This window comes from Poecile atricapillus, chromosome 8 (genome assembly GCF_030490865.1).
Source record: "Poecile atricapillus isolate bPoeAtr1 chromosome 8, bPoeAtr1.hap1, whole genome shotgun sequence".
Lineage (NCBI taxonomy): Eukaryota > Metazoa > Chordata > Aves > Passeriformes > Paridae > Poecile > Poecile atricapillus.
In genome coordinates this window covers 18128724-18145072 of record NC_081256.1, presented here as the reverse complement: position 1 = coordinate 18145072, position 16349 = coordinate 18128724, and the positions used below count along the sequence as shown (strand labels likewise).

Here is a 16349-nt window from a genome sequence, read left to right as displayed (position 1 = left end):
GAAACGACTATGTATGAACACAATCATGGACATTTTCTTTCCTGACAACACCCTTTACATCTTGGAAATGATCAAATCAGACAGATGAGAATATCCAGTATTGTCAGAAGTGCAGACTAAAGACACACACATTAGCCAATAAAAAAGATATTAGCCCATCCTCCTAATTTCCCGTTTCTGCTGAAATGGGGGGTTGTTCACGATCAGAAGCCAAGCACTACAATCACCCTCCAGTCTTTTCTCAGTTGGAGTCAAAGAAGACAAAGCAAATCTCTGCCAGTAAGAAACTTACTCTCAGTGAAGTTCACAGCACAGCCAGACCCTAGTTAAGTGGGGCTCAAAGGGAGGCCACTGCAGTTCATGCACTGCAGTTTATCTAGGAAACACTGAGTGACTTCATGGCTCACGTGGCTCTCAAGGAACACACAGGAAACTTGTAATACTGGGCACACAAAACAGCTACAACTGATAAACTCTGTGAAATGTGGACTTAAGCTTAGTTTACTTCTAGCTCTAGGGTTGATAGCTCTGTGCCGACACACTCTTAAAAATGTTTACTCTAAGTTTTAAGCTTTACCAGCAGGTTGAGCTGAGGACTCCCAAACCTGCAATGCTCACACTGTGCATCAGCTGTGCTACCCCATCAGAATTGCTTTTCAAGGGCAAGAGAAAAGCTGGACTTTATGAACAACTCCCACTACTGCACATGCTCCAGATTAAATCCAAATGCACCTGAAAAATCTGACCACAGTATGGTCACAGAGTTACCTACTCTGGATTATCAACTAAACCAGGACTAGTAAGTATTCCCAAGGAAACTGAAATCACCGTTTCTTACTGAGACCATTCAATAGAAACAGCATGGCCACTCCAGGTGGGAGTCTGGCACCCTACAGTGGATCCGACAAAAAAAGTGAAAATGCTGAAAACCACTGTCTTCTTTATGGAGAGGCAAAATGAATTTGCAATCTGGACCCAGCCCAGCATAGGCCACTTGTGTAGTGCTGGCTTAAAATTTCCTTCTTCACAGCACTGCCAGCAATTTGAACTCTGGACAGTGATGACTTTACAGTGCCTGATGAAACACACAAAGTGCAACACCCTTCTCACATGCTTCTCTTGATTTCTACTATTCCTCCTTGAACCAATGCAAATTTAAAACCACAAAAATCTGTGACTTCTTTCTAATTCTTACCAACAAAGGCGTAAAAACTAAAGATGAGCCTCACAGACACTGATCTTCCCCTGGCAGAAGGGAAATGTCTGCACACTGTGTACTACTCTTCCACACAGGGAAGAAAGACAGGAAGGCTGCCAGAACCCCATGGTGCTTGTGCTGGTCAGGCTGAGCACGTGTGCTCCCCCTAGACCATGCACTCATCAATGCTGTGATGGACCAGCACTGAAACAAGCACTCGAAGAAATTAACATTTATGAGATTAACTAGCAATGAGCTGTCCTTCGTCCGAACATAAATCTGGACACAAGACAAGCATCTTGTTAACAGATTTCTGTCTCTACTGTTTGTAACAAATTAAGTGAAAACAAGAACTCCAACTAGAAATTTCAGTCATCTCTACTTCTGATGGCAGTCACATACCCTGATGCAAAGTTGCTGTCTTCTTTCCAGTCCACGATGCGACAGATGAAGAGCATCTGTGAATAGGCCTCGGGCTTGGCCACAAAGTCTGGAGGGCAATCAGCCAAGGGCACATAGACCCTGGGCACTCTGTGGTCCACAGGTGAGAACATGGCACACCTCTTGAAGAGTTCACTGTTCCTGTCAGCCAGAAGTTTGATGAAACCTGTAGCTGCACGAGAATGCTTCTTTTCCAAAATATATACCACCTGGGAGAGGCAACAGTTCCTATAATTAATACCTTCAGAGAAACTTACTTTATTTAGCAGAATAAGGATACACAAATGCTTAGCAGAGTATCTGGAAAAGTCACAAGGTCTGTATCTTGTTTTCCCTGTGTGTATATGTGTGTGCATTATTTAACTGAGTACCTATTTACAATGTATTTTCCTTGCCATCTTGCTCATGGCTATAGAAGAGCTAAGTGCTTTCCAAGTGCTAGCTCTCTACAGCAATTTTCTTGATTACAGAACAAAACCAGACAAGAAGCAGATGCTTCCAAATGCAGGGAATTAGCCACAAAATACAAGCAACTCCTGTAAAATCTTTCATTTGTATTCTCGGCCTGTGATTTCAACAGTCAGCACAGAATAGGCCAGTCCAAAAACGGTGCCGCTGGCAGATCCAATGCTAACCACAGGAAAGGATGTGCTGTTGGGAATTTGGCAGTTCTCTCCTTCTCTCTGTGCTTTCTGAAGTTAGGGGTTATTTTACCTTTATACAAGATGGCTTTGAAAAGAATAATAAATTACAATATCACTAAATAATTGTTCCAGAGAGGTGTTCATCCAGGCTATATTTTTGTAGACGATAATAAATCACTGGATAACAGAAACATTATAGCTGATTTCCTAAGCTTATACAGAAGAGTCCTTCCAGAAGGTTTCAGGAGTTGCACCTCTGCACAATTCTGAGTGCTAGAATTGCCACACTGGATGGGAGTACAGCAGCCCAGCCAACAACAGGACCAGAATCAGAGGCAGCAAGGGAAAGCACAAGACGTGGAAGAGAACTGACCCAGTCTGACCCAGCAGCCCTTTTCTGGTCTCTTAACATTCAGAGATTGACTCAAATCTTGAATCAACAGTACTAGCAGCCTTTCCAAAGTCTGTAAGAATTAATTCTGACAACTCTGGATATCCTGACACTCATATTAGTATCCAATCTTTTTCCTGAATCTTGCTAAGTAATTTTGCATGACAAACAAATGGAATTTAACCTAGGATAATTGGTAAAAATAACAAGTCACTTGATTTTTATCAGATCAGACAATTACTCTCTCTGAAACGGAGAATGAGACTCAAAGATCAACAGATAGAGGCTACAGGGAGGCCAGGGCTGGTCTCCTTCAGCCTTTGGGAGCACACACATGCTTACTTGTCACTTTCCATGGATTTACCTTGGCTGTCCTTTGAAGAAACTCATCTGGGAGGAGCCTGGGATCATTGATCTTGGGTCCATCATCTTGCTTTGTTCTGTGCACACCAGTGACCCCTCCAGCCTTCCCTGCATCAAACACACAGGACAGTTACTGTAGGACATTTCCATGACAAATTTGTCTTGGGCCTTTGCTCTAAAGCACAGCACAGTACAATACCCATGTAGTAGACTTATTTGAAAGGAAAAAGATCTCTCAGGTGTTAGAATTGCCAAGCATGAAGTAATTATTACTTCTCTGAACTACAACAGACAGCAGATACATGTTCACTTACCATGCAGATGTGCTGAAAAACAACAAAAATCAAACTAAGTCCCTACTTTGTAAGTAGGACTATATCAGTCATAATAGACAGAGGAAGAAAACAAGTTCTGCTTATGAATTACTAAGGGCTAAGAATTTTGTGGCATTTCTTAGTTAAAGTCATTAACATTACATAAGCAGTCCTTTCCTACATACATCCATTTAATATTTAATCTCCTTTAAAAATGTTATGCAGGGTTATAAAATGTGTGTTTATCTTAGAAACTGAAATCACATCTACTAAGCTGACCCTCTTCAGCTGTGGACCAGGCTTATGAAGAGTCTTATAGAAGTAATCACTGGATATGCCCAAGAGCTTCCTTCCCCCGAGATCTATGGACCAGATACTCATACTATTAAAATCGAGTGTCAACTAATTTCTAGTTTGAAATTTTGAAGTATGTGAGCTTGGGAGCATCTGCTACAGATGGCTGGCATTTAATGCTTACAAACATTGAAGTCCAAAGTGATCTTTGCCATGAAGAAGGCTGATACTAGGCTGCTCTTGAGCTGCATCCCTGATGAGAGCCTGTGGTTACTGCTCTGCCAGAATTTTTGGGATGGAAGCATCAATGAGCACTTGTCTGGAGAGCTCACAGGAGATGTCAGACTTTTTCATTTGTATGGCAATCACATCCATCTTGAGCGCATGTGCTAAATCAGGCCTAGAGTGTTCAAAAGAAATCTTGCTTTCCTAAGGAGAGACCGTGGCACCAACTGCAAGTTTCAAGGGACGTAGCTGTCACTGTTTCCCTTAGAAGACATGAGATAAAACAATGTTTTGCTGAGGTCTGTGCTCCAGGAGGCTAACAGCACTCACCCATGTGAGAAAGCCCCCAGAAGCACTGTGGTGACATGCAGACCCTGCCCCCCAGATGAGGCCAGTCTGTCCCACAGAGCCCCAGGACGAGGCTGCTGTTGACACGATGGACGGAGAGGCGGCTGCAGCAGAGCAGTGCCGGGTGTTTGGCCTCGTGCTTGGGAAGGGGGACAGTGGCACAGCAGCTTCCCCACGGGTCTGGCTGTGCCCCACCATCACCAGGGCATGCTCACAGATGGCTGTGTCCCCATGGAGGGTCTGCACTGCCTCCAGGCAATGTTACCCCAGCAGTCGCTTGACAATGACAGCTTTGCTCTAATGACAAACTCTGGTTCTCATATGTTGCTAATTATCCTCAGCTTTGCCTTCTGATATGCTCTTCCTCTCCCCAGAGATCTTTGCTAGAGATGCTGAGAGGAAAATTAACAGGTATTCAGGGGTTTAAATAAAATTCTGTTTTGCTTTATAAAGCCTGAATAATAGAAGCAGTAAAACCATTTCTGATTTACTTCAACTGAAATGAATTCAGACTTGCCAAAACCAGTTTACTACAGGATAAAACCACCCAGAGTTTCATGGTGACAAACAAGGTAGGGAAAAAAACTGCTTGTATAATTGTAAGCAGTTAAAAAGTGGGGGATACCGAGGTTACCTCATTTGCTTACCTCCTCTAAGGTTTCTGCCAGTTAAAGGTCATACCAGGCAATCACTTAGCAAAGAATTAAAGCCAGGAGCCATTTTGTTTCCTTATAAATTTTCAAGCGATCAGTTAACAGTTTATGGTGTGTCAATCATAAAGACAGCCTGGGCAAAGAACAAGATGATCTGGAACAAAGGAAAGCTGGACGAGGCAGAGGACAAGGGGAAGTTGGGAGCCTTCCAAAGGCCATGCCCCCAGGCACACCTGCCACAAGCCCAGGGCTTTACTGGAGTGATCTCTCCCCAAGGAACAGCACATACTGGTGGGAAGAGAAACCAGAACTGAACTTGTTTAGGAAAAAGCAAGAGCTGCATTCACTGCTCTCCCAGTGCAGCAGAACAGCAGCAGTGACTCAAGGTTCAGCAGGCAAGAATGAAAAAAGCACCCGCAGTCACGTGAGGAACATGTCCCTGTTAGCGCTGCCTTTTTTCCACTTATCTTTCCAAAGCCCATCGCTCGAAAAGTCACTTGGAAATTTTCACTGAAGCAGTTTTCTCAGTCAAAAAGAAGCCAGCAAGGATGTCCTGGAGAAGTAACACATACACACATGCAAAAGCACAGGAGCACCAGGATGCAGCTGTCACAGGGAGAACAGCAAATGGGTGGCCAGGCCTTCCTTGGCCTGGGATGAAGAACATTCAGGGCTGGGGCACTGCCCCTCTTCCTGCTGAAGATGAGCCCCATATGAACCCAGTACAGATATCAGAAAGCACCCAAATTCCCACTATGGCAGTTGAGAGAACTTGCCTTTTCCTTCACAGCCAGCATCAACCAGGGGCCTTTGGCTGACTGGAGAGTGTCTTCTTCAGTAGTCTCTCCAATTTCAGCATACCTCCCAAAAAATCCTGGTATTGTGAGAGACTCCAGCAGGCAGAGTCTGGGATCTACAACTACTCCATCAAGAGAAAGAAAAAAAGAAAGCTAATCCCAGCCATCTACTTCTTCTTACCCAACTTTTTTTAACCAAATTCAGTATCTTAAATGCCATCACACGTATTTACTAAGGGTGAATGCTCCTGAAACAAAGGACAGGGAAGAAGAGAGATGAGGAACTCTGTACTCCTGGAGCTAAGAGATGTAGACTTCCCTATAACTTGTAGCTGCTCCTTTTGAAGTCAAAATTCTGTTGGTACCAGGGCTGTATCTAATGTTCAGGGGTCTACAGCAGCAAAGCACCAGCCATGAGGAATCCCTGTGACAAAACCTTCAGCTCAGAAGGGACAACTACCCAGATCCCATGTCCATCTGGGTCAATTGCCAAAATGTTGCACAGGAACTTCAGTCATGGCAGCAATAATCTACCACAAGAGTTTGGTACCTGAGTTTCCTGAACGTATCTCTGACAGTCCCTCTCCTTCATTACAGATCCTCCTCCCCTGCAGTGGAGCTGAGCAGAGAGGGGCAGGAACACAGCCCCACTAGAGACTGGTGGTCAAGAAGATCTCAGCTGGGAGACACAAACACCTCCCATAACAGGGCAGAGGCATGGAGGCAATCCTCAAGGAGAGTTAAATTGTTAGAGGAGCAGAATTTTGTGCAGGGAAGGTGGGAAGAAACTCCTTGCATTATGCCAAACTAAAAATGAATTATTCTGACCCCTTTACTGCAGTGGTTATTCAATGACCATTCAATATTTCCACCCTAGGCAAAGACATGTTTTCTGAGAAAGATTTACTATGTTAGCTTGGGCAGTACTTCATAAGCTTATCTTACAGTGAAAACACACTGCAGCAACCAGGATCCAGTGAAACTGCATTATAATCTCAGTGTTTTCCTTTCAGCGATTATCTGACAAACCAAAACTGTAATAGTCTTACTTAAAAAAAAATTAGGCACTAGACACAAAAAGCAACTCAAATTAGTTATGTTATTACCAATGAATAGATCCAGGACACTTGGAATTTGCCTCCCTCTGTAAGAGATCAGTTTAGGCAGCTTCAATACACACTTAGATTTGCCTGATAGGCATTCCTAGGTCAAACATTGCTTTTTTTTAAAGTCCCCCAAATTTCCTTCTACAATTCAATTATCATCACATTAAAAGGTGGCCAAAGTGGACCAAAAATCATCAGACTAGAATTCTGATTACTTATGACAGATCCAAAATTATTTTCACTAGGTTTGCAATGGTCACTGTGGAAATCTGCAATTCTATCCAAAAAGAATACAATTAAAGATGCAATATCCACTTGCAAATGAAAATATATCACAGTTTCAGATCTCAAACACAACTTGCTGAAAAAAAAAATCTCCCTCCCTAAATGGAAAAAGCCAAGTTTTTTAAGAAAATAGTTCAATGTTTGCTACTTAGGCTAGGAAAAAAATGTACTTGAGAAGCTGAGTTACTCTACATGGGAGTATTTAAGAATCCCATCAGAAAATACTGTTCTTCAGCTCAGTGCTCAGATACCAGCACAGCTATAAACCTTTCAGTGGCAAAGCCAACCACTTACTAATGAAGCAACAACACTTAGGTTCTCTGACGTCTGCTTCAAGGAGCAGTTTTCAGTATATTATGTTTTAGTACCAAACACCTAAGTGGTGTAAAACAGACCGATTTATTATAAATATCTCCTGGACTGTGTCTCACATGCACAAAGGATGTGTTTTTGCAATTCTGCCTATATCAGCACACAACAGACAGGAAATGAAACTCCCTTCAACCCAGAAGTGATACCTGCATACCCAGAGACTTGCTCTGGGCTACACTATTCTGCTACAATCTTAATTTTTAGGGATAACAAGAAGGAAATGTTGCTGTTTAGAAGGAAGTGCAAGGACTCTTCATATTCTGCAGCTGATGGTTTCTTGGCACAGAGCAGCTTTTTTCTTCAGAACACAAACCTACCGTAAGGTAGGGAAGAAGGAAAGTGCTGTTTCAGTTGGTAACAGGTACTATTGAAAACTGGAATCTATTTTAAACACCCTTTAAGTAGGCTCACCTAGGAAAGTATCATGGAAAAGCAGTACTTTGTATTGATACCTCCTCACACAGAGCTTTCCACCTGTGATGGAAGAAAGACAAGTATTTCACTGCAACAAGACTGTTAAGCCAACAGCCTTGGAATTTAACACATGCAGCCTGTCCAAAATCAGCCTAACAGCTCCCATGTGCAGTGGGAGAGGGCTCTGCAGTAAGAAGCAAAGCAGCTCCAAACCATGCAGCACTCCTGAGTTGTCTCATCGCAGAGCTGTGTGTCTAATGAACAGGACTAACCTCCTCAGAGATGTTTATTTTTGAATACTCATTTAAGTGAACTCACCCTGCCACAGCTGTTCATGTCTTAACACCTGAGCACACACACCTGCCTGCCCAAAGGCACACTGAAGAGAGGACTGGGGGACTCAGATGATTAGCATCAAGAGTTTTGAAGATGCACAGGCTGGAGGAGACCCTCAGAGAGGGAGAGGAAAAGCGTAATAACAAATGTGTAGAGCACAGACAAGCATCTGCAGTAGCAGAGCAAGGCAATGTGAAGAGGTGAGTACAGCTGGCTCCCTCAGACACACAAGGCAGCCAAGCATGTAATTATTTACTTATATTTAGCCACCTCCACAAGGAGGGATGGAGGAGATGGCAGAATGATGAGACAACAGTGTCACTTCTCCTTAGAATCCTCCAAGTCTTATCCACAGCAAAGATCAACATAATTTTGGGAAGTTGCCATCTAGCCCAGCAGATCAGATCGTAGCTGTCTCAGTAGCCACACAGCATTACTACAACCATAGCATGGCTAGCAGACCTCCTGGCCCTCTCATGTCCTTGAGAAGCAGTCAGACAGCACAGGGGATGGAAGCCTTATTGCAACAGAATTAAACCTACAAAAAATCAGGTGCTGCTGCAGTCTACAGAAATACAGTTCTATTGCATTAATGACAAGTAAAATTAAAATGTTACAAAAATAATTCCATTGAGTATTTTGCCTATTTACTTAATGTTCTTCCTTCCTGCATGTGCATTTGTTCCTAAAGTCTGTGTGTCCAGTATTACTATTCCATGGAAAATATGCTAGCTGAATGAATCCTAATCTGCTTCATCCTGGAAATCTTGCTGGTAACAATGACCATACTCTGTTTATCTCCACACCCACAATTCACTCTCAGTCTCATGCCCTCTCATTTACTTGACCTAAACTTGTAACTCAAAGGAGAAACATAGGTGAACTCAGGAACATATGGTAATATGCTGAACTTAATCTAATTCCTGTTACCTAATTGCCTAAGTAATTTATTTTTTCCAGTACTTAAGAAGTCACTTGGGGGTCAAGAAAACTTACTAGGGAAGAACAGTGTAAGGAACTTTCCCAACATTAACTTCCATTGCAGGCTTCAGCTTTACAACAAAAGAATAACTGGAGCTTTTTCAGCCTGTAGCATTTAATCAATGCAACCATAAAGCCCAATTTGTTCAACACCAGTAGAACACTTTTCTTCAGTTGCTATACTGTTTATTCTGATAAAAATGGATGCTGTTTAAGAAAAGCTATAGCAACTACCAGAAAAGCTAGATCCAGAGACCCACAAACATGAACTAGGATAAACTAATACAGAGCTGTCTTGGGCAGCTGAAACTGCTCCAGCTTCTCTTCTGGCTTTCCAGGCTTCAGCAGAGTGAAACTGATCTGATTTTTGACAGTTCCACCTCAAGGACTTCTATTAAAAGCCATGTAACTGAGAAGATTTCCTGGTGAGCTTTCGCTCTGCTGTAGCCTAGAAATTTTGAGAGCTATGCAATGGAGATGATCCATTTCCAGAAAGCTGCAGGCTAGGAAAGAACAGTGAAGCTCCTTAAAAGCACTCAGAGTGAATGAGAGCCCCTGGAGAGCAGAGAGAAGAACACTTGTTCCTTCCAGTGGCAAGTGATGTTGGTGGACTCTAAATACACCAGACTTCATGGCCGCTAAACTGAAAGAAGGGCAAGCCTGAGCAGAGCAGAAGTTCAGCATGTAATCCAGATTTTTGTCACCATCATTTCCCTACCAGACCTGGCCAAGGAGAGGAACAGCAGTAACTCTCTGAACTCTGCCTGATTCAATACAAGACACTGGTAACTGCAGGACCCCAGGTGCCAGAGGAAGGCACAAAAGGCAAGTAAGCACCTTGTCAAGCTTAAACGAAGAGAGAGGACACAAAAGCACTAGAGGGGACATGGAAATGCATGAGAAGTGCAGAAGTGCAAAACAGAGACTAAACTCTGCATTGTAAATACATTTTTCTGTTTTTCTAGAAAGATCCAAAAATCCTTCTAAGCACTGACTCTACAACATCATCTAGAGGAAAGGAAGGCTTGATGCCATTGTTACACAACCATACAGTGAACTTACCAAACACCACCACTTCAGGTAAGCCAAGCAATCCTGAAATACTCAAAATAACAGCCTCCAGTCAGCAGCAGTGTGGACACCCAGTAATTTTAGGTTATCATTTCTGACCTTATCAGGACTACTGGGGACTGACAGTCACATTTGACTTGACAGAGATCGACCACTGTCCACGTGGTGAATGCTGAACTGACAGGGAGACACCAGCAAATTCTACAGAAGCTTCCAAATTCTGTTGACCCTACCCATTATCCAGCAGTTGGTTCATGTGAGTCTACTCTGCCTGTAAATGAGCTATTTCTGTTCAAACTTCATTACGTCAAGGCAGTGAGCAAGCTTCAGACACTCGCATATCCAAACTCTGATTTATAGTAGTGTAGGTGTAAGTGGAAATCCTGAACAAACACAACTCTCTGATTGCTGCCAGGGCAGCCAGTCCACCAGCTTGATGACTTCCACCCCCGTGGGAAGCAGGATATTTTGTGTATCTGCTGTAGTAAGATCTCCCATGAGAAGAGTTGAAAAAAGCCGAGCAAACAAGTTTGACAAGGATAGCTTTTGGCATAGTGACACTGTTTTACAAACTTTTATTTGAATATCATTTTGCTAAAGAAGGGCTGAGGCAGTTTTATGAGAACAGCTGCCATTCTCATGAGTGCAAGTAGCTGCTACTGTTCAATTGCTGATATTTCTTTATCAGAGAAATCTGATTCCAATATTTAACAAGAGACAGCTCACATCTATAGGAAACTCATGTGACACACAGTCTGTGTAGGGATACAGCATCATAAACCATTCTGTACAGAACATTTTGCACTTTTCCCAGGTTGAGAAATACAGAAGGTTTCAACTTTTCATTACATATTGAAATGGACTATAAAGAAAATCCTCCTACTGCAGTGAAAAGACACAGAAGTAATGTATTCTAGGTCAGTAGTAAGTGATAAGATAAAAGTTACATGACCTCTGTTGCAGTAGACAATGTGAATGAGGATTAAGAAAAAGAACTACAGACCTAGCAAAGGTCCTTTTGACTGGTGAATGAGTTGTGTGGACAGTAGTGACACAGAGTAAGCTGAAGTCTCAGGGTACAACACAGAGGACTTGCATGTCAGTACCAAGCACTACAGGGATTTAATATTTTCTGTGTACACACTGGGGGTTCAGACTATTGCCAGGATGCTATTGCCTTGTTCTCTGCCTGCATTTCAGTAGGGCATAGAAATACCAGAGAGGATTTGAAGGACACTACTAAGGAAGCTGAGAAATTTTATTCAGGGTGCTCATTCTTACTGTCTTTTTAAGGAAAAAAAACCCACAAAAAACCAGAAAGTTTGTTCTGCATAAAGATATTTACACTTTGAAAATACACCTGAAAATCCAAGAGAAAATGTTATTTCCAACTTTGCAAGGCCAAATACCAAAGCATAACATTGAGACAATTTAACTGTGGAACAGGACAATATTTGATCCTGTTATATGGTTTTGCGTAGAAAAAGGTAGGAGAGGAGAATGGCTGTCACTTCCTCAACTAAAGACTTTCCAAAGATGATCTTTAACCCCATTTCTTTGCAAGAAAAGTCCAGATAAGCTGAGCAAACTCGTTTGACCAGGATATCTGGCGGAGTGACACCAATTATGAATTTCTATTTAAATATCCTTGAGCAAAGCAAGACTGATCCACTGTCATGAGCACAAGAAAGTACATGGGCTGAGAATTAGGCTGAATGCAATGGTCTCTTCACTTCCATGAACTTCCCTCTTGCTTATTCCGTCCCTTCTGGGCACTCAGGAATAGAAAGGCAGGAAGCACAGCTCTTGTAACAGCAGCACTTAGTGAAGACAGATCTAACATCTGAGCCTAAGCCTGCAGACTTGTGCATAATAATTTCTACCAGTTTGCCCTAAGACCCACAGAGGCACAGGAAATCCAAGGTACAATAACTTCAGGGAAATTCAGTCCCTCAAATCTAGGCCATAATCAGTGAAACACAATGTTTCATGCTTTCATGCTTTCATGAGCTCCTGACAGCAAGGGCCAACCCCAAAATTCTTTGCCCCAGCGTGTAACTAGAGATGGAGAGGGTGACTGTGCTCTGAAGAGGAACAGAGCCATGAGAAGGGATGGGACACAGGCCAAGGTAGAAAAGACATCAAAACAGTCTGCACTCCCAGAGTGCTCTTATTCTAATGACACGTCTACTTTTATTCTTCATGGTTCATTCTGACCATCAGCATCAGAACAAATGAGCCAGCAGAGATATTGTGCAATCCTACTCCTACATCAGAAAGGACAAAAGGCATCTTGCAATTGAGAGCAGAAAACTGCAGGGCTTGTGTTCATGAACAAAGATTTGAGCACAGTCTCAACCTGGCTCTGGGTTTTTTGCCCAGACTAGGTAAAACATACTTTTGATTCCATTACAGTAGTTATGGATATTTTTCACCTCCAGAAATCTAGTGGATTTTTTTGTTCAGTTTGAATTTTGGGTAGGTCTTTTATATATATATGCGGATCTTTTCATAAATATACACATAGACACACATATATGTATGCAAATAGATACATTAAGTGCATATGAGAACATGATAAACTATTTCTTGATTTTGTTTCATTAATATATTATCTTTGATAGAATCTTTGGCCAGTTTGAATCCTTCAAAAACCCCTTCCAAAAAAGGAAGAAAGCCCATCACAAGTGTTCATTTAAGACTTGTGCTGACCACAGAAAATTCCTCCTGCTCCCTCCTGTGCATAAGGCCATGCAATGGGGCTGTGTGATAAACCCTGCAAAGCAATGCTCACAGGGAAAGCAAGTAAAGCACTGGGTTTGGTGGGTCAGGAAGAAATCCCCCTGTGAATCCCAGCTTCCACCCACCTCTGTTTTACTGCAGTAGCTGTTTCCAGCAGGAGGGATGTAACATGAAAGAAAAGGCTCATATGCAGGAAGTTCAGCTGGCAGCAGCAGCCAAGCAGCTCTCCCAGGAGAGACCCACATTACCCAGGGAAGGGCACCTCCACTCACCACAGCCCAACCCTCCAATGCTCTCTGCCTCCAATACAAGCGCCATGTTCCAGAGGACGGCCTTAGAAAGTCCAACTAATTTTACTCTCTGAGGTTCAGTTCTGCCTTGAAAAAGTGTATGTTCGGTGCTTTTAAAAAAGCATTTTGAGCCACACCTGTGAAGGCTGAATTTGGCCAGATTTTTTCTTCTTTTCACAACAGTTATCAGTGATGTTAGAATAACTATAGCTGTTTTCCAGGCAAGACTGAAAATCTGGATAAGTGATGATACGAGAAATTGTATGACAGACAGGAAACAAGCCAAAGCAATCATCAACTACTCAAAAACACCTTCAGAAAAATCAGCATCATAAACTTTATATGTATAAAAAAGGGAGGTATTAAAAAGCAGAGAAAGTAGAAAGTAGGGAAAACTCCATATGGGTTATATGGCCAAAGCAGCTGAAGCAAATATTAAAAGAGGTGATAGCAAAACACAAACTCAGCAGAAATCTAACTGGCACATCCACACCAGCCACAAGGCTTGTTAAGGATGAACAGGGAAAGGCCTTGAAAACAAAAGAAAACAGCTGGCTTAAGGAACTGCAGTGGAAAAGCTGGATTTCAACTGTGCAGACAATAAGCTGATCTCACATTTGTCCTACAAATATTCTTCAAAGACAGAACCAAATGGCAAAACCCATTCAGATGGCACAGATTTTGAAAGATGACTTGACAACTTCCCAAACAGGTCACTCCAGAGCATCTCGAGGAATTATGATGCACCAAAAAAAAAAATAACTCTCATCAACTCTTTAAACTAAAGCACAGCCACACAACTAAAGTAAAATACTGGCTCAAGCCTGTATTTATTTTAGATGCTGGTATCAAACTAGAATGTACTTCTACAATGTTTAACTTGGCATTGTTATCAGAAGCAACAAAGATGCAGCAGACACAACATGTGACTCAGGAGAATTGTTGAGTCCAAGTGGCCCAGTGGTGTGCAGCTGCAATAGACTGCAAAACAGCTGGGCTCAAAAACCACCTGTGTAAAGTATCCACAAACAAGATGAGTAACTCCCTAATCAAGCTGTAGCCTGGAAAGGAGTGGAACAAGAAATTAGTTGGTTCACATGCCTTGGCAGGAACTCAGATACCCAGAAGGAAATAGCATCACAAACTGGTAAAGTGGCAGTTCTATTCAAGGGGTGAAACCAATGCTTTATCATAAAAACTACAACACTTCCATTCAAATATAATTTCCTGTTCTATTAATAGGTGGGTGTGAAAAGTGGAAGTCTACCAACAGGGGTCTGTGCATCTTCAAATATCTCAGGAAAACACAAGGTATTAAATAGCACAGCTTTATAACCATTACCAAGATTTGTCAGAGTCCAACAACTACTTAGGTCCTGAGTTACTGCTGCCTTTTCTGGACAACTGGGGCAAGCAGCAGGAACACACCAGAATGTCTGTCCCAGCAAACCTTTCATGAGCAGCTGAAGCCACACGTTAAATGTGCCAGTTGTCAGAATCCTTTCAACACAGAGCTCTTCAGGAAGGGATTTAATACTAGAAAGGACATGCAAAGAGCTGCATAAGCGTTAGTTTTGGGACAGGGGAGCCTATTTTATTTTGCCGTAAGCAACACTCGATGGCTTGAAAGGAATTCAGATTCAGAATAAAATAGGTTTGCCTTCAAAACAGATCGCATAATTGGCTTTAGGTTTTAGTGCAATTTTCTTTTTAAACAGACCAAATCTTTAAGTTGCTTATAACTCAACTGCTTGAAAACAGCAACAAACTTAACTGCCCCCAAGGAAATATATTCTTATCCCCAAACTGAGACACACAGATTGGCCAGCCAAGCTGCAAGGAAGAAAACCGCTACAGCAGCATCTTGAATTAAACAGAAACCAGCAGTCCCCAGACAGCCCCAAGAATTGCAAATCTAAAGGTGTGACTTCTGTTTCGCAGATTTACTTTGCACCAATGAAAACTACATAAACCCCAGCCATTAATATCCATTCAAAACCATGAAGACAGTTCAGCAGAAAGGGACAGAAGTGATAAGGCATTAAGCTTTTATGCCTGTATTTTATATCTTGCAGCAAAGCGAGGCAACCAAATAACACTTCAATGGTTTGCTCAAATGAAGGCCTAAAATCAGCAATCTGATCTACTCACCCTTTTCACTGGTATCCAGGGAAAGTTTCTTAATGTCATCAGTCAACGTATCCTGCAAGTGGTCTTGTCCATGCTCTGTATCATTATCATCAAATTGAGCTTCTATAATGACATCCGGACTCTGAGCATCGCCTTTCGCTGTCTCTTGTGGAATGCAAGTCCCCAACATATCCTCAGGGAGGTCTGATTCATGTGTGACTTCTGTTTCTTTGTCACTACCATCTGGCTTTATTACCTGAAGGAGCAGGGGATTAAAAAAACAGAGGCAAACTAAATCACTGGACTGAAGAAAGAAAACATTATCTTTCCTTTTTCATTTGCATCCCCAAGGAGCTGACAATGAATTGTGGGTGGCTGGTGGCACACTGCAATTGCCGTGTAATTAGCCACAGATATTGCACAATCAAAGAGGCTCCTCAGTACGATAAAGACTGGAACGGCAGAGCTTTTGCAATACCTCGACTGTGACAATAATGTATCCAAAGTGTATCTAGAGCATAACCATACAGTTCCTGCCAAGCCTCTAATCAGCAATGCAGAAGTTAGGAGTAAACACAGGCAGGGAGGAGGATACACTACAATTTAATAGGTTGCTTAGACCATTGTTCACCAAGATACACTAATCATCCTGGGACATCCCAAAACTTAAGCAGTTCCAGTGAATGCTGGGATCATGTCAAAGCTCCTCCACACAATTAGGAACAGACTGAAAAAGCAGAGATTAGAGAACACAGTGCCCTGCGATCTGTAGAAGAACTGGACTGTGGCAGCTTGGTAAGGCGCCAAGCTTTACATTTATTTTAGACTGTGTTTTTATTGTTAAGGGCACTCAGTTATTGCCTTTACTTATACAAATCTCCAAATCAAATTACTGAAAAAGAGCCCAACTCCCAGTGAAGCAGAGGCCAGGCCTGGATGGCATCCCTCATTGCA

The 16349-nt window shown here is 42.3% G+C and overlaps 1 protein-coding gene across 4 annotated transcripts in view; it reads right to left on the bottom strand.

Moving 5' to 3' along the window:
- The window catches only part of DIS3L2 (DIS3 like 3'-5' exoribonuclease 2), a 186528-nt gene that overhangs the window by 107161 nt on the left and 63018 nt on the right, over positions 1-16349 (bottom strand). For all 4 annotated transcript variants that reach the window (XR_009278081.1, XM_058843466.1, XM_058843467.1 and 1 more), the window contains exons 7-9: positions 15417-15651; positions 3039-3145; positions 1601-1848 (exon numbers count right to left, since the gene is read on the bottom strand). Coding sequence is in view for 3 of the 4 variants with exons in the window: in XM_058843466.1 (XP_058699449.1) it covers positions 1601-1848; positions 3039-3145; positions 15417-15651 (590 nt within the window). In the remaining variant the exon portion in view is untranslated. The remainder of the gene's footprint in view (positions 1-1600; positions 1849-3038; positions 3146-15416; positions 15652-16349) is intronic.